The 19,186-nt window shown below is 40.9% G+C and overlaps 1 protein-coding gene across 4 annotated transcripts; it reads right to left on the bottom strand.

The window, feature by feature from the left end:
• Positions 1-344: 344 nt before the first annotated feature.
• MDM2 (MDM2 proto-oncogene) lies at positions 345-18,429 on the bottom strand. Of its 4 annotated transcripts, none has more exons than XM_048299941.1 (11): positions 18,336-18,429; positions 17,738-17,810; positions 15,020-15,094; positions 14,514-14,647; positions 14,305-14,354; positions 12,987-13,054; positions 12,745-12,838; positions 10,064-10,224; positions 8,926-9,081; positions 7,484-7,561; positions 345-5,958 (listed from the first exon to the last, which is right to left on the bottom strand). In XM_048299941.1, exons 2-11 carry the CDS (start codon positions 17,804-17,806, stop codon positions 5,389-5,391), a joined length of 1,455 nt encoding a protein of 484 aa, XP_048155898.1. In that variant the 5' UTR covers positions 17,807-17,810; positions 18,336-18,429; the 3' UTR covers positions 345-5,388. The 4 variants fall into 4 exon arrangements, with proteins under 4 accessions (XP_048155898.1, XP_048155899.1, XP_048155900.1 ...); XM_048299942.1 differs by lacking the exon at positions 18,336-18,429 and adding an exon at positions 18,118-18,139; XM_048299943.1 differs by lacking the exon at positions 18,336-18,429 and adding an exon at positions 17,903-18,050 and having other exon boundaries at positions 10,064-10,221.
• Between the last annotated feature and the right edge of the window lie 757 nt (positions 18,430-19,186).

Consider the following 19,186-nt stretch of genomic DNA (forward strand, 5'->3'; position numbering starts at 1 on the left):
GAGGGCTGTGTGTGCAAGATACTGGTTTTTTAATGTCTTCCTCATGTCGATTTGCATTTTCTACCTTTTCTCACCCTCTGATCTGCTGTGAGTTGTTTAGCACACTGAGAATTAATTATCCACTAAATCCCATTACTGATCCTGCCACTTGTAGCAAGAAGAACGAGAGATTCCTTAAGTTAAAATCTCCCAGATCAAAGAAATCTGACAGAAGTCAGCAGTCCAGCAGCTGAGTGGGGGCAGAAAGAGCCTGTGTGCTCGCTCACAAAAAGTAAGAATCTGTGTAAAAACAAAGTACCAGAACTTCTAACAATCAAGTAATTGACAGGAAAAGAAGAGCACCATGGAGTATATAAACAAATCTTTATTTAAAGCTTTTAAATGGAGCACAGTACTCAATTTCCTTCAGAAAAGGGAAAACTGAAAACTGAAAGATAACCGCAACACACGTGAAACTTCTCATAATGGCTCCATACTGTGTGCAATTGGAGTGGATGCTTGCATTTTAATGGTTACTGACTGTGGTCATACATGCACTGGGTAGCTGGAAAGTAATGCACCAGGTCAAGCTCTTGAAAGCGTGTTGCATAGTTATTTAAATTCACTATGAACTACTCTGTTTATCGTCATCCCAGCTATGTGTAGTCAGACAACAAAGATTCTGGTTTTAGAAAAGCTATTGGTACTTCAGGTGTTAAGTAATCATCATCCTGACAGCCACTACTGTGGCTCAAGACCAAGAACTGGCTTTAAAAGTGGGCTGTTAAGCTAAAACAACATCTACGCTAAAGGGGAGCCACCATCTTTTTAAGTATCACTGACAAATTGCACATTTATAATATAGCTATAGGTACACTAGAGAAGCATTCACCTGAAGCTTTCAGTGCATCTGTGCTAAAAACACCCCTAACAAAACACCCACACTTTAGTTAAAAGCAACCATTTTTCATGTTCAGTAAGTGCAATCCATTGTTAAAACCTTAAGCTGGGTTTTGTGCTTTGCTTGTGCAACCTTTAAACAGCACAGCACACCTTGGACTCCGGTATGGAGGAGCTGGAAAGGCAGGGCAGGTAATCCCCCAAAGAGCCAGAGGACTGACGCTCTAGCAAGGCTCTGCTCTGCTGTGGAACCAAGGCCAGCCTACAGCCCCTCCACAACCACGCTGTGCCGTGAATGTGTCCAATGCTCCTTCCCACAGGGAAGCCCCACAACAGCAAATGCCCCTTTTCAGGCCAAATGTTGCACAACAAAATGCTGTATCTTCCTGGGATAAGGGATAGCTGCTGCTCCACCGTGTGTGTGACAAGTTAATATATGCTGAATAAAGTACCTGCTTTAAAATTATAAACTCTACCTAAAGTTACGCCCTAACACAACAGCAGATTTAGATTAAGATGGGGAAGAAAAAAATCTTCACCCCTGTATTCGTCCTATTTATTCGGTGTACTCAGTTTCATTGGGCTCCTAATAATTTTCTAATTTCTCTTTTGTAAGACACAATTTTCTGAACAATTATTCTTGTTGACACTTCCTGTAAGAACGAGGAATTTTCTTTTCCTCATATTAGTCATAGAAGAGAAAAAAAAAATCTGCCTGAAGTCCTGCAAGCATCTTCATATCCCCAGACACTTCAGAGACAACATTTGAACAAATTTATGGCAAACAGAACTCAGTGATAAAAATCGTACCATGCTCTTAGAAGAGATGTAAGCTTTTCACCAGTGAGCATTCTGAAGCACTTTTACCCCTTCTAAATCATCTGCTAACAGGAACAGCACAGGACAGCACAGCCCACAATCCTGCCAGTGTGGGGTGAATTTCAATACTAATATAAATTCAATATCAACAAATAGGTAAATAGTTAAAGAGTTGTATTTAAATAGCAAGTAGGTTTATTGTACTTTATGAAAAAGAATAAATGCAAGTTCTTGCACCATTTGTACGTAACTATTGTCTGCCTGATGTGCAAGAAGGAAGAGACTAAGAAAATTACTGAAAATCATGTACAATCACATCCTGTTGGCATCTGGCCTCCCCTGCAACCTTCTTGGTCACGTGTCCAAAGGCAAAAGCCATTACCACCTTTGCAAATTAACCTTAAAGCCTCTCATCACTGTCCTGCATCTCCTAGACCATCACTCCCAATGCTACCAGCACCCGGAAGCAGTCAGTCAGCTTCTTGCCTGCACTCAGGGATACAAAAGCATTCCAAAGGAAAGCAAAACACCACCAAAATATTTTCACTATGCTAATGCTGCACCAGCACCATCTCTATTTAATAAATCCTGTTCAGGTTCAATGCAGAAGTTGTTTTAAGGGAAGGAAAAAGGGAAACATAGCCATAAATCTTCCTCTGCCCTTCTTAATCTGAATATGAGTATTTCTCTGTGTTTTAATGCTACATTTCTTAAAATATTTTTCTTGTGCCTGTGATTTACTAAATAAGCATATTTATATAACTACACATGTACCAGTAGACTAATTCAATAAATTAGAGCTCAAAATATTCAACTGTGAGCACACGGATATTTACAAACAGCAATAAATTAAAGATTAAAATGTGTGTGACATTAAATAAGCATCTCAAACACATCACCAAGGAGGAACAACTTTTGTACCAAAACTTTACTGACTTCTGTGCCACTACCCAAGGCCAGAAATGTTTAAGGGCCAGAATAAGCAAGGTGCTCACTGCTCTTGCCCACACACAGAGCACAGCCAGGCTGGGAGATGGGGTGGAGGCACAGCCAAGGGCTCCGGGTCACAGCCGGGAGTCACCACAGGAGTCACTGTGACACAGCCCCTGGGCACCAGGCCTGCACTTGCACTCGCCTGCCAGTGTCCCCAACAGGAACAGGCACAGGCATCAACACCCATCACTTCCATTCAGAAGGCATGAACCCACACCAAACAAACTAAAGAATTCATTAAGAATATTAAGCCATAAAATGTAACTCAAACATTTTGAGAGTGATTTGTAGATGTAGAAATCAAAATTCCCCATTTCCTCACTTGCAGAGAGTGGAGGGTAGTTCCAGGGCTATTCTCTGCAAGAGAAGGCATGTGACTGGAAAAGAATGCCTAGAGTGGGATGGTACAATTTGTCCCAACAGGAACTAGGTAAGGACAGCTGCTCCCCCAGCACTGCAGTTACACAGCCATGGCAGTGACTGCAGAGAAGGTATTACGCTAAAAGAGGGGAAGACATGGGCGACAATGCAATGGACAAAGCTTCTTAGAGATGAAGCCTTTTAAGGACCGTCCCCATGTTACTGATGCTTCTGCATATACACATCTACAGTTCTCTCTCACCTGCAGGTGCAATGAAGAACCTCTGCAAGCCTCAATGCACCTAAGTTTATCAAATCAAAAATTAAAAAAAATTAATAGGAAGTGCAAATTAAGGCAGGTAGCTCTCTATTAGTATCCTTACTTGAAAAAATTATTTATCTGCCCAAAGGCCTTCCCAATCTCAAACTGAAGGATTATCAAATCCTATAAAACCCATGAAAGGTTTCTGCTGATCAAAAAACTTCCAAGAAGTTCCAGCTACCTGCTGTCACTTTACAAACTGCAGGAGGCAAGAAACTTGCAAGGAAGAACTTGAATGTATACAACTGGGGTTTATATTTTGTTTAGTCAAAATGAACTATATTAGAACTTCAGGTACACCAGCATCTTTTAGTGGTATTTTTAAAGAAATAGCTCAAATGTATGAACAAAATGTGAATGATCCAAATAATTCAGTCTTTACCTTTACTACTTTTCAAGCAAGTCACAACCAAGGATTCACTGAGTCTCTCCTGTAGATCTTTATGTCCTTTTCCTAGGTACTTCCAGGCATTTATAGCCCTGGAGTTAAGGAGAGCAGTAGAAGTCGCTGTTCCAGCACACAGGCATCAGGAATTTTAAACTGCTGGTGTTAGGGAAGATGTTGAACCTTGGCCTGTAAGAGGGTAACAAAGCACAATTCCTGCACTTAAGACTACATTTCCACTCCTGGCACTCCCCTGTCTGTTTACTTGCCATTCCCTATTGGGCAGATAGTCAGCAACTACCTGTAAAAATAAAAGGTGCTAAAAATATACAACTCTTCTTGTAAAATATCACTCGCTGGTACAGAAACTCACCATGTGAAAAGCAGCTGAGTGATCTTTACTGCATCCTGGTTTCCCTACTTCCACCACCTTGCCTGAAGGCCCCCAGAACTGAGGCAGGCAGCAGACTCCCTGGGCACACAACTGGTAAGTTTCACAAAGTTTTTGACAAAGTACAGTAAGGAGGCAAGAGCTTAAAGCAGTAAAAGAGAGGTCCAACAAGACCAATTTTGAGGTGGCCAAACACCTTGCAGCAGATTTTCAGAATTCTTGTGCTACAGGTAAAAACAGTGAGTGGGAAAGAATACTGCACTTAAAGAATGTGACCTAGAACTGCACAGCTTACTTATTTCTGCAGATGAAGGTGGACTTTCTTCTATTTTTATTCCAGTGAATGTAGCAATGCAGCTGCATTTATTCTGCTGAAGTCAGAACAAGTGCAGAAAAAAAACAACTGTCCCCTAATACTGCCTGACATGACAGTTCATAGCATATCCTTCATTCATCTTGTCTGCCTGAGACTGTTTTCATGCTGCTAAATTAGTAATAATCATCACCATAACCAGTACAGACCTCCAAACCCACAAATGTCAGTTTCTCAGGACGTTTGAGAGAGAACTGTATGACTGAGCTTGGATCAATGACTTCTCAGGAGACATGCAGCCCTTAAGTTTACAATGTACACTATAAAAATATAAGACACACAATACCCTTTTGTTTCTAAAGTAATAATTATTTTCTATCACATCTTTCCCCACTTCCTGGTAGGATCTCCCACAGATTTTGGTTACTTGGAGGAATTTAATACAAGATTCTATTTATTCATTTTATTCACTTATTCAGAAGGGTCTGATTGAGCTTTATGTCTTCACCAGGCAACACAAACTGGAACCTGAATCATCATCTATTTTCTTAAAAAGAGGAACTTGCAGAAATAAACACTTCAACATGTCTCTTCTCCAACAGTCACTGAATTTGGAGTTTTAACGTGTGTATTTAATTCAATAAAACAAATATCACTAACTTGTATGGAACATTAAACACTTGGAGAGGCAGGTGGTTTAGAGCACCTGGTTATTTCTACTGAGAGGGATTTAAAATCTCCAAGTTGACTTATGAGTATTAGGCAAACCTCTTAATAACTCCAGTGCATTTATGTCAGCAATTATTTTTCACACAGAATGCCAAGGGACACAAAATATTAATTTTCCAATATGCATACAAAAATAATTTCTTACTCTCTTAACCAGTTTATGAAGTTTCTTTTGCAGCTTTCCAGTCAATATGTGTCTAACTAAAATAAGTTAATACAATCATTTGTATGGGCTGCCTGCACACCGGGCAGGGTTTGTTCCTCTTCTTCAGCTTTTTTGCACACGTAAAACATGACATGAGGTGTCCCGTTTTGCCATGTACTATGCAGCCATTTTTAGGTCTACTCTGACATATGACACATGGCTCTATGCTGGTAACAGGCAGACTGGATTCCATGCTTTCCTCTTTGTCTTGTGTTTCTCTCTTCTCAGGTTCCTTGAAGTCCTCCTGACTGCTACAAAACATGCTGCTTGACGTTGATGGCTGGGAATAACCTTCACTTTCCTGGGACTCAGAAATCTGTACTGCTTTATCCTCATTCTCATCCACAGCTGGTTCTTTATCTTCAGTCATTCTTGTTTTCTTGCAGTCAGGAACATCAAAACCTTCTCCAGACTCTGAAAGGAAGGAGCCTTCTAATTTGCTCTTTTCCAATTTCACATTCTTTTCATCTGGAAGCCAATCCTCACGAAGGGCCCAGCATCTGTGGCAATGTCGTGGAAGCGGAGGATTCATTTCATTACATTCGGGACACTTCCAATAATCCTTTAGTGAATCAAAGGTTGGAACAGCTTAAGCTACTTGGAACACTTACAACTGAAGTATTCAGAGATTATAAACAATTTATTACCACCAAAATAATTATTGAGCTATCAACTTGTTTATAATTTTAAAATTCCATTCAGTGGCTTTGGCCCCATTTCACAGTTCTAGATTAAAATGGTTCTTATTTTAAAATGACTCTGGCTTTCCTTCTTTTTGCAATAGGTTTGCGAATAGAACAATTTATTACTTCTTATGCAAAACTGAAGAAACCAGACCACAAAATTCTTCAGGGGACCTCACGGAAAACTTGTTAAAAAGGTCATAATTTCCCTTCTTTTCGACTATGGACTTCTGCAATGGGAACTATTCAAGCCTGAGGGCCTTTCCCCTGCGGTTTGCTGAGCTGTTGGTGCACAAAACGGCCGGGGGAGGGCACTCCAACACAGCCGCATGAGAGAAAACCTCGGCCAATGGAAAAAGAGATGGGAAGAAGGAGGGAAAAGAAAAAAAAATAAAAGGGGAAAAAACCCGTGGTTTTTCAGCCTCTCAGAGGTTACTCCATACACTACAATGAAAATCAACCACTATTTTGTTAAAAATACATTTCTTTTTTAAGGAGAGAGACCCTTCTTAGAAATAATGCAAGCTGTGGGGGGAATCAAAACAAAAAAAACCAATCCACAACTTATTTACACGAGTCCTGAATAACATCAGTAACATCAAAAGCTTAAAAGACCAATTTTAAACCCTAAAAATAATGTACAGGCAACCCTCTTTTTCCAAAAATAAGCACTGCTATGTTTTCAGAAGGTGGTCAGCCCTGTCTTTCACACACAAAGTCCCCTCAGTCCTACAGACTATCAAGGGACTGGAACACTTCAGACAGTTCCACAAAACAGCTTTAATTCAAGCTTCAGTTGTGAGAAGCAAATAAGGAAAGAGCGCACACTAAAATGCAGTGTTTTTTCACATAAATCTCCACACTTTGCCTCAAGACTGTAAATTTCTTCCCACTCTTCAAGAATGTTCTCATAGAATGTAGTAAAAACATCTTTTAATTTTACAGTACTGTTCTGAAAAAAGGCTAGCCTTCACATCTGTATCTTACAGATGCCTTAATTCAAGTTGGAAAATAAAACTAGGTATTCTGACTTATAGTGAGAGTTTTTTAAATGTGCATTACTAAGATTTTAATTTTTTTCCATTTTGTGCAGAAAGTCAGATTTATGCTCCAAATAATTTCCTTCCATTAAGTCAATGAAATGGTAAATTAGTGCGGGATTGGGGTTTTTTAAATGGATTAGGAAGCTTATTAATTATTTAAAAAAAAAAAAAAAAAATCAAGATTCCTTAATAATCACATGTTCAATGATTAAAATATTGTATTGGAACCTTCACGTGTAGAAGAAAAAGTCAATTTAATTCTTAAAAAATCACTGGTAGCAATAGAATTCATCTATACTTCTTGATCTACTCTGTCAGTTTACCCAACTTATGATGCTTCACTAGACAAGTTTTTACTCACAGCTAGAGAAATCTCTGGATCTTCATCAAATGAATCAGCATCACTATCTTCATCCTGGTAAATAGTCAGCTGATAAACCTGATTAAAATTAAAAAAAAAAAAAAAATATATATATAACTGGATTTTGGCATTTCATTAAAAACCCAAGGTATTTTAAACTTGATAGGATTTTCAGATAGGGAGCTACTGGAGAGTCTCCAGGGATGGACTATTAAGATTATTAATGGATTAGAGGAGCTCTCACGTGAGGAAAGGCTGAAAAGAGCTGGGACCGTTAAGCCTGGAGAAGACTCAGGGCAGGAGGTGCCTGATCAATGTGGATAAATACCTGAAAGCATGGCACCAAGAACACAGAGCCATGCTCTTTTCAGTGGTGTCCAGTGGCAGGACAAGAGGCAACCAGCACAAATTAAACACAGGAGGTTCCCTCTGACTGTCAGGAGACACTCTGTACTGTGAGGGTGAAGGAGCACTAGCACAGGTTGCCCTGAGCGTATGAAGCCTCCATCCTTGAAGATATTCAAAAGACATCTGGACATGGACCTGGCCGATCAGCTCTGCCTGAGCCAGGGCAGATGGATAAGATGACCTCCAAAGGCCCCTTCCAACACCAGTTATTCTGCAATTCTCAAAACTACTGTCTGGAGCAGGGGCACACCTCAATCCTTTGTTCCTCCAAATCCTATCTCGGGGTGCAACTGTGCACTACACTACAACTTGGTGTTCATCAGTACAGTTGGTCCCATTCAGCCTCTCAAATACCACCATCATGTATGTCCCTGGTGAATTCTGCCTCCGGTACTTACCCAATCTTGCCATGAGCTGATCAACCTCTTTGAAGTAACAGATAACTAACCCAGAAAGAAAACCCCATATACATTCTCACTTCATTCCTGACATTCCAGAAATCTCTTGAAAATTACGGTAATCACAATTTTTCTGTCTTCTTGCCTACTAATAAGAATTTCTAAAACTTTGGTTCAGCATCTCTATGAAACATTTACATTCAGAGGCAAAAAACTTGGAAATACCCCTTTGAAAAAGTTATTCAGAAATGTTTCCTTTGGTATCAAGTGTTGTCAAAGCTCAACACATACTCTTAGAACTAAATGCAGAAAAACTAAAGTACACATGCTGCCACAGACTCCAACAGCTGGTGAGTGAAGTTAAGCACCCAGACTTTCCTATCCAGCCCATTTCAGAGCCTGCAGAAAGCCTCAGCACTGTTTCAGTCACTGCCTGGTGGGTGTATAAGGGTGACCCAACTGCACTGACGTGATCTGATTTAATGAACAACTGGGTGCAGATTTTGATACAGCCCATGCAGTCAGAAAATATACCTGAAGAGTTCTCCTTGGAAACTTACAGGAATATTTCAGGCTGAGATGCCTTTTCCTCCTCATCCCCTCCCCCCAGGGTCAAACAAGGAAAGCAGATAGTACCTCATCATCTTCATCTGTGAGCTCCTGCCCTTCTTCATTATGGCTATAATCTTCTGAATAAACAGACTCAACTTCAAACTCGACACTGAACTGGTCTGATACAGAACTGTGGTCAAACCAATCAGAGTTTTCACTTAATGAACTAGCGTCAAGATCCTAAAAAGAACCAAAAAAACAAAGCACACATTCAACCTCACCAGTCCATACACACAGTATTACTTTTAAAACAACTCTTAGAATAAAACTGCACTACTCAGTATAATTAGCTATGGAAGAAAAAGGTCCAGCTGCTGGTAGAGTACTTTTTATGAGATAAACAAATTACAGGTTGGTAAAAAAAAAGCTAGGTCTGAAAGCCTTTTGTTGGCTCTGTAATAAGAAACTGCACTCAGCCTATGGCCAGCTGAAAGGCTGCCATTATTATTTCAGAAAGTCCCTCCTAAGAAGTGGAAGAACAGATGCAAGAAGATGGTATCTTTTGGCTGTGTGTCATTAAATTCTCTATTCAACTTTGCTTAATCTGAGACTGTGGCTAAACAATTACAAAATAGGAAGACTGAAGATACAGTATTAGTTCTGTCAATTTAGAACACAGTATGTGACTAGGAATTGTTTAGCTCTTCATGACTTAATCTAACCACAAATAATTTGCCTTGGTGTTTGCTAAAAACAATGCAAAACTTCCAAGCAGTAGCATGGCAAATGATACGATGGGCCATCAGCATACATTCTACTGGATACAGTTACCAAAGCTGTACCACAACTACAAACTAATTCTGAATTACGGAATGTCTACGACTCTTTTCCTCTCTTACCATTCTAAGAAATACTTATTTTAAAGCACAAAATACATCTGACATTTTTCCATGCTGTGCCAAGCAGTGAGGATCTTGGTTTTTAAAGAATATTCCACGTTAATATTTTAAAAAATTTCACTTCAGCTTTGCCAGCAGATCCGTGCAAGACCTTACTCCACTCACACACCAACTTTTCTTTCAACCTCTTCTCCTTCCTCAGACACCACTGAAGGCACTGCTGCTTTTAATTAAGAACATTATGTTTTCAGATGCATGCTTGCACTTGTGGCATCTGCAAAATTCGTACCGCAAAAATATTTTACATTTCTATTTTGACTTACAGGAATGGAAAGAGAATCTGTTGAATCACTGCTGTTGCTTCTTTCACGGCACAGACCACTGACTACACACCACGAGAGACTTTCATCAAACGTCAACGAAATGCTGTCTGACTTGTGTCGCTTTCTTCTGTCACTATGCAGTTCATCTGACGAATTTTCTTCTGGGCACAGTCAAGAATTTTTTATTACTCAAAAAACATCTATGCACTGTGCAGTTATGAATATTCTAAACAGAAGCTTAACATATAATTTACTATAAAGAAATCTAATAAAATAAAATATTTCAGTATTTTTTAATGTGGCAGAAAGGCACTGAGACTTATTTTAAAAGACATAGTAACACTTATACCCATATAGCGTGAAAAATTTCTGAAACCAGGATTTCAGGGGCTGGCTTTCCCCACTTGTCCCATCAGTATAGCTTATGAATGGCAGTATCCACACGCAAAACAATTGCAAATTTGAAAGAATTTTTACTCCACACATGACACGTTAAACTCTTCCTAATTTTAAGAAATACTATTAGAATTTTACTTGTCCTCACTCCCTCTACAGGCAATAGAGAGAAAGGCACTTTCAGAGGGCTTCTGAGTTCATCCCGGAATTTGCAGGGAGACAGAGCAATTAGCTCCCAGGTCACACGCATACAGAACACCTTGTGCTAAACAAGGTAAGTTCAGGTGCAAGTTTCAGACACCTCAACAAATTTATCAGTGAATAGTTGCACTATATGTAATTGTATTTACTCAACAAGATTTTTGTAACAAACCACTAGAACTTTCATCACACCCTAGCAAGAAAATCTTCAAGACATACTATGCAAAAGCTGAACTCTGAAAGCATTGCTTTAAGCTCTGCTTACTAAGCATGCTTCGTTTGAAGGCAAAAAGACAATGCTTTTTAAGTACACTGTGTTTTGGAACAACCACCTACAGCAATGAAAGGAGTAAGGGTACAGCATTTTAGGGGTAGGTAAGTCAAAATTCAGCTCCATTGACTTTTAGAGCGTTTGGTAAAAAACGTGTTGTAAATTCAGAATGTCAGTGCAGCAGAGCGAAAACCTCCCAAGATGACAACAAGTTTTGGTTCAACAGACCTCAGGATGAGTCTGCTGCCCCCCCCACAGGTGCCTTCTGCACCCACCCTCTGTTGCCCAGCTTCTCCCTCGCCTTGCAAAACACACTGTGACAATCCACAAGTCTTCAAGTCTTGAATCTTTCATTGTAAAAAAAAAAAAAAAAAAAAAGAGAACAAAACACTTGTACATACTTTGAGACTTCTCTTATTTTCCCTTGGTGCTTCTTGGCTCAGCCCCTCTCTTTTCTTTTTTCCGCCCTGAGAGCCCCACCAAACTTGGTGCCCCCAGGCCCAAGGGCTGCTCCTGTCCATCGTTGTCCTCATTTAGTTGTCATGGCTCCATGCCGTACTGATACTGTATCACCACAAGGTCTCTATACACTATTTAAGTGGCTCCAAAGGAGCCGCTACCATCCCAATTTAACAAGAATAGTGGTTTAAAGGGAAGATTTCCTATAAATTAGAAAAAAAGTGTATATAAAAACACTATATTAAAAGAACTTTTAAGGTTGTAACAAACTAATAAATGGATGCAAAGACAAGAGTTAATAATCAAACCTACAATAAGTAAGCACAACACAGGACCTATGTGCTCTGGGTCGTGCCTAAGTATTACAGGTTGTGATGTTTAACCAAGACTTTCCATCCTTTCATCAGTTTTAGTTACAACATTAAAACATTCTTTTAATGTAGTGCAAACCGCTCAGCAAGGCAGCACTGGTTTTGGACGGACTTAACGTAACAGGGACTACGAGGGACACAAAAAATACTACTTGAAAGCTGAGGAACTGAAAAATGTTCCGGAGCAAGTGAAGAAAAGAAGTTCTACCCAGCGACAGAAGGTTATCACTGCCCAGGTAATTACAACCACCTAGTCACGAGGTAAGAAAGTAAGTGATGGAACAAACTAACATAAGAAATTCCACAGAGTAGTATTTAAGTAGAACTGTAGAGAACACTTCCATTGAGAAACTTTTTCAGGTTTATGCTGACCAGCTTGTTACTGCTACTTATCAGAAGAAACAATTTGTATTCTGAAAATGTATTTGCCACTGATTATTGAATAACCACTGTAAAGACAAAGGGGAGGCAAATATGATGCTTAGGTCACCAGATGTTTTAGCAAGTGCTTAATGAATGGTGAGATACCTGAATATATCCAAAATCATCCTGTGTTACTACCACACCTTTGGTGCCTCCCACCAACTGAAATCCAAAGAAAACTGGCTTTAGTGAACAAAAAAAAAGTCAAATTTTGTGGCTGTCTACAGAGGGAATTAAAATGAATTTGATGGTATCAGTCGATTACAAACAAAAGTGCTCTCATCATGAAGATAACATAACTGATAAAGTCCTGCTGATGTGAACAAGTTTAACAGAGCTGTGGAGCAAGTTATCCATCATCTTACTAACAATTCTAGAGATCCAAACTGTAACGTGACACTGGAGCAATGCAAGGAGTTGTGTTTTTCTTTCAGACTGAACATTTTGTTTTAGATAAGCAGAGAAACATGAGTAGTATTTGTCAGCAAGGCAAGAGAATGTGGCTTTTCCCCCTAAGTGGCTATGCTACTGAAAGCTCTGCATCATAAATCTGCAGATACCAGATTCACTGTGTGTCCTCCTCCTAGAAGACGTAGTTGCTTGGCAAGTCACGTTTGATGAAGTCTGCTTCTCTTCTAACTCTTGCCCAGACTCCTGGTAACAGAAATACTGAGTAAGCCTGAGCATGAATATGAGGTAAAGTACTAGAATCAACTTACTGCATTAAGCCATTGACACTGTCATGCAAAACTAAATAGAATTTACAACTCAGAAATTTATTCAAATAAAATAAAAATAGCACCTTAATAACATTTTCTTCTTCAAGCTGAGATGTGGCATCATCCTCAGGTGTGTCACGAAGGGCAGAGTCTGAAAGCAAACCAAAATAAATCCCATAATACAACATAGCAGAAAAAGTCAATTTCAGGCTCAAAGAGTAAATTCTAAATAAAACTTAAAATCCAGACATCTCGCAACAATGGAAAAAACCACACTACTCCTTTGCTTCTCAGCTGTGTGCAGCACATTTCCTGTAACATTACTGAAGTGGGAATGTGGGGAGAAAGAATAAATGTCAACTGAATGCAGCTCAGAATTTTATTATAAATGGCTTCAAATGAAGGCTGTACATAAGTTGTGAGTCTGCAGATATGAAAGAATATATGCACAGAATGTAATTACTTCCTCCTCTCCAAACTGCTTTTTACTACTTATCATCTTATGGGAACACTGAGTTAAAAAGACATAAAATAGAAGAAAAATTAGCTGTTGTTAATGATATATGCTTACTAACAGACAGATCCTGAATTACTAAAGACTCTTTCATGAAAAAAGAATTGAAAGACAAATTTAAGTTTGTAAGCTTAACAATGAGGACGACAAAGAGAGCAAGTTTCCCATCTTCAGCAGCTGAACACTTGCCTTTGGGAAAAATTAGAAACAAAGGATGTCTTTATACAGATTTAGAGGCCAATTTACAAAATGGCTTCCATTGTTTAACTTCTGTTTCATATCCTGTGTATTAGGCAAAAATTACAGCTATATTGAGCATTTTTATACTGCAGGACTGTATGTAACAATTCTCCATTCAAGGAGTGGCTACCCACACTCACCACAAAGCTACTTTTTTAAGGTATACAGACCTTTTAAAACAGGGCTGAGTGTAGCTAAGAATGATCAATTCTAAAGGTACTTCACATTCAGTTGTGAAAATTAAAATAGACCTTTAACAGAAAAAAAAAAAAAAAAGACCATCTGCCCTTATTTCACTGCTGGCCTAAGTTCAAGAAGCTAATTTTTCATAGTAAAAATTTTTATGTTGTTGAGGGCTTTATCCATACCAAATACAAGCAAATGACTTAAGTTTTTTAGTACTCATTTTGTTCAGCTGTTTCTTCTGGTTCTAGTGCAATAAAAGAAGAATTTTTTTCTTCTCCTGAAGAAACAGTGTTTGCTCTGATTCACTATTTGTGATTGTTCTGGACCGTAGTGAGTAAAGCCAAATAGCTAATGATGGAGAACTCACTGTTATCTGATCACTACCTGCAAGATGCATTATATAAATTATGTTTTCCCTCCTGCTGTTTCTCAAAACAAATCATCCTCCTAAACTAGCTTACCTTGTTGATTGATTGCTATCAGATTTCTGGAAATCATTGAATATAGTCTCCTTAAACAGGGATAAAGAAAGAGATGGTACAAGTTAGGTACATGTAATCATAAAAGAGAGCTTACCATCTTTGAAGACGCAAAGAGTTAAAAAAGGGACATATGCATTACGTTCTTCATTATTTCCCAACCAGACTCTCAGAAAGGAACCCCATTTTACCTGTGTTCTTTTACTGAAAAGCTTGTAACTCCAAATAAATCCCCCAGGAGATCATTTGCACAGTGTACAATATGCTGTTGTTTTTCATCATATAATTGTTTAGACATAATATATTGTCCAATATAGAATATTACCTGTGAAATAAATAAAATACAGATATTAAATATTGGTTGTTGCTTCAAGTTTAAGTGTAAAAGACAAAGTACATTAAATACACTGAAATTTGCTCTTCAAACTCTAAACACCCAAAACTATCTCTGAGCTGACAGATTTTCATGTATTACTCCAGAAGAATGCTGCTATCCTACTGACCACCAGGAACTTTTGCTCAGATTTATGAGAAACTTGCCAAATACCCAGTTACAAGTCAGCGGCAGAATAAACACAGTATCTTACCTCAATAACTTCTAGAGAGGCTATGAACAACACTGCCCCCCCATTCACCCAAAACAGAACAATTTATCTGTACTCACTGTAGTCTACCTTTAGTGGTTAAAAGTTCTCACCTCCTTCATAGTAAAAGTGTCCTTTTCAGCACCAGCTAACTTTAACAACTTCAACAATAGTGGCTTTGGTTTAACCTGTGTGTGGAAGTAGAAAAACAGAATGTACTAACTATTCACCAAAAAAAGTTATTTTTACAGGTTGCCTTCCTCCTTCTGTATTAATCGGATATGCACACATACAACTGCATTTAAACCTAGCTACATTCAAGTTTTTAATTTTGCAAAGTTAAAATTTAAAAGCAAATACAAAATAAAAGCAAATATGAACCAACCATACTAAACTTCTCATACACTGTACATCTTAGCTCAAATCCCAGTCTTTCATTGTCCCCTGGCTTCAGCTGGGATAGTTAAATTTTCTTCCTAGTAGCTGGTACAGTGCTATGTTTTCGATTTAGCAGGAGAATAATGTTGACAACACACTGATGTTTTTGTTGTTGCTAAGCAGCTACACTAAATCAAGGACTTTTCAGTGTCCTACGCTCTGCCAGTGAGGAGGTGCACAAGCCATGAGGGAGCATGGCCAGTACAGCTGACCCAAACTGGCCAAAGGAATATTCCATACCACAGAATGTCAGGCCTAGTTAAAAACAGGGGAGCTGGCCAGGAGGTGCTGATTGATGCTTGGGGATGGGCTGGGCATCCATCAGCAGGTGGTAAGCAATTGCACTGTGCAACACTTGTCTTCCTTGGATTTAACTGCTCTCCTTTTTTTTCTTTACTATTATTTATTTACTAATATTAATATTATTAATCTTCTTTACTATTATTATTATACTCTATTTCAGTTACGAAACCCACAGGTTTTACCTTTTTTTCTACTTCCCCCATCCCACCACAGTGGGGGGTGGGGGCCGGGGAACAAGCGGCTCCATACTACTTAGGTGCCAGCTGGGGTTAAACCTCAACACACTGGGAAATACAGATTCCTTAACTGGAGCTACAGGATTTGTTTATTAGTTCCGAGTCTAGGGCTGCATCCTGGGGAATTTCGCTTCACTCCTTTAACCCTTAAGATGACTCCCAAAGGGGAGGGAGGATGGAAACAGACCTCTGTGACTGTCAGGTCCAGAGTGCAAGTCATAAAGAAAAACACTGGTCCACCTCTTTCTTATTCTTTTTCTGTGACAGTTTCTGGGGTTTTGGTTTTGCATTTGCCAGCTGGGCTGCTTTACCTCTGAAGACTATTCTTAGCTGGGACAAGCACACCCTGCCTTTTCAGTTGTACTTCACTCACTCCTACCTCTGCAATGGCCTCCCACCCACTCACCATGCCAGCAGTTTAATCTACAGCCAGTCTATGACAATTTCCGAGATAGAGGAAGGAAAAGTTAAACAAGAAAAATCACTTCCCCCATACAGCACCAGTGCAGCAGATGAGAACAAGCTGCAGGGGCTGCCACGACAGCAAAGCCTGTGGAGCCACTGATGCTCCCAGCGCAGTATATTCTACTGCCACCTCTTTAACACTAGCGTAACCATTCTAAACCCAAGGTAATATTTAGCTATCCTGATATATTACATAAAATAAAATGTAAAAAATAAACACAGAAGGGAAAAAACCCCCCAAAAAATGGAGAAGTGTGAATAAAATATCATGAGACAAGGAATAAATGTTTAAAGGAAGGGTGGCAGATGGGAACTTCCCTACATTCCATTCCAAAGATCTGCTAAAACCAACGTTAAGTTTTAGTGAGTTAACAAGAGATTAGTTGCAAGAATTACAGATAATCAAAAAAAAGATAAATTTGTGGACAACATTAGCTGTCTATTCACCTCTTCCTAAGAACTGAACTATTTAGAACATGCAGCATATACCAGAGCTTCATAAAGGAAGCAAACAATAACTTATTCAAGTACTACTGACAGCTGACAGTAGGAAGGCAGTTTCAGAACTCTGAATCCACAACTAAGCCCACTTTTCCGTCCCAGCCCTCTCTTCCTGACTCCTCCAAGTATGAAGTTCTTCAGCCTTGCAGATCTGACAGCAGACAGTAATATCACAATTTGATGACGTAAAAAAAAAAAGACACAAATGAAAAAAAAAAATTTCGAACAGTCTGCTGTTCTGCTATTTCACTTTTTTGAAGTTCTACTGTCAGTTGTACACTTTTAAGCTTTACCCTTCTACACAAACTAATCCAGTTCAACCATCATCGTACATATGCCATTTTTAACTCGCTTTTCAGAAGTAAAAGGCTTCCATCCTCAGGAAAACTTAAGCACAAGACAGCAGAACTGCCACCGTATCATGGAAAGCCTGGAAATGCAAAGCTGTAAACACAAATGCAGACTCTTACAACCTGCTTAGGCATCCCAACACATGAGAAGGTCGAAAACCTTCAGATTATTTCACCAACAGTATGGTTCGTACGGAGATTTTCCACAGCTCTTCAATTATGATCTGTTAACAATTTTCACCACAAAATACTTACCACGATCATATCGGCTCATAAGATCCTCTTTATTAAAAGAGGACAAAAAACATCAAAGGATGTTTTCAGAAGGAAACAGTCTAGATCTAAACCATCACCCTCTACTCTCAACTGTGAATAAGATTCGCTTACTACAGAACCAAAGAGAGACCACCTTCACTAGCTGGACTTCCTGGCTTTTCTCCAACCATCGCTCGCTAAGCACAGTGATTCTTCTGAATTAGCCGCTAAAAACTCTGCAAAAAGCATGCAAAAAAACCCCGCATCCAACAGAGTTACTGACCAGCGCCTCTTGCTCCGAAGAGGTGACAGAGGAGGCATCCGCAAGGGAGGACATCTTGGTATTGCACATTTGCCTGCAGTTAAGGGGAGAACAACCTCAGAACGCGGCACTCAAGCGACACAACGCGGGCGGGCGGCAGCCGCCACCCCGGCGGAGCCCACTCACCTCGGTGCCTCGTCCAGCCCACACGCCGGACTCCAGCGGCGGTGTCTGGGCCGAGTCGGGCCGGGCCGGGCCTTATATAGCGCTGCCAGGAGGCAAGTCAGGGCTTAGCTCCCGCGCCGGCCCGGCCCGACATGCCTGAGCATGACCCGCAGCGCCGCCGCCGAGTCACCGCGGGGGGGGGGGGGGCGGGCGCGACGGGCCCGGCGCTGACTCACCGCGGCCGCCGAACGGGGGGGGGTCCGGCGGTGTGGAAGGACGGCGACGTGGAGAAACAGCGGCGTCCACGCACCCCCGCCCGCCCGGCCCGGCGCGGCCCGGCCCCGCTCCCCCAGCGGGAGGCCCTCCCCCAGCACCGAGGGCCGCACGAGCGACAAGCGAGACCCCCCCGGCGCCGCCCCAGCCCCCGAACGAGCCACGATTGATCCCCACGCACCGCCAACCACGCCCGCTCCGCTGCCCGGCCCGCGGCGGGCGGGGCGCCGGGACTGCCGGAGCCCTGCCCGGACCCTCTACCGCGGCCCCGCCGCGCCGCGCGCGCCGCCCGCCGCCATGTTGGTGGCCGCAGCGCCCCCTGGCGCGCCGAGGGGCGGGGCGGGCGCGGCGGGCGCAGAGCCCTGGCGGGGAGGGCCGCGGGGACGGCGGGGACAGCGCCCGCCGCGCCCGGAACGACGCCGCGGGATACCAGCTGCGCTTCCAGCCGTCCTTCGTGCCCTCTGAGTTGTTTTTTTCGCTGATATTTAAGAGATGGAACTAGGAGAAAACTTTACATCCAAAGAGAATTGGATGTTGTCGTCCTATGTTCTTGTCAACTCCCACTCTGTAATTTTCTGTGTTTTTTAAATGGAGGGCATTTGGAAGTATGTTACTTTCATAGGTACTTACTAGTTGCTGCACTTCAACTGGAACTGGTTAGGTTTTAGTCTGACTGCCTTTTCTAATTCTCAGGTTTTTTCTTTGCCCATGGTGACATTTTAAAATTATTTTTGAATGATGAAAAGCTTTGTCAGAGAACATGAGTGCTGCAGACAGTTAAAGAGCAGAGGGAGCGTAATGGTAATTTCCCATGACAACTGACTTGTCCAAACAAGCAGTGGATAACTGCCTGGACTTGTCTGTTGGCCAAATACAGCTCCTCAGCAACCATGGCACCTTGTAAAAATTCCAGCAACGGTTTAAATCTAGATATTTGTGTGATGATGGATTTTCAAGATGACCTTGTTATCTCTCTAAAAGCATAAAGCTCAAGGTCTAGTGAGGGACAAGCGAGAAGCTGCCAGAATTTTG

Source organism: Corvus hawaiiensis, chromosome 4 (genome assembly GCF_020740725.1).
Source record: "Corvus hawaiiensis isolate bCorHaw1 chromosome 4, bCorHaw1.pri.cur, whole genome shotgun sequence".
Taxonomy (NCBI): domain Eukaryota; kingdom Metazoa; phylum Chordata; class Aves; order Passeriformes; family Corvidae; genus Corvus; species Corvus hawaiiensis.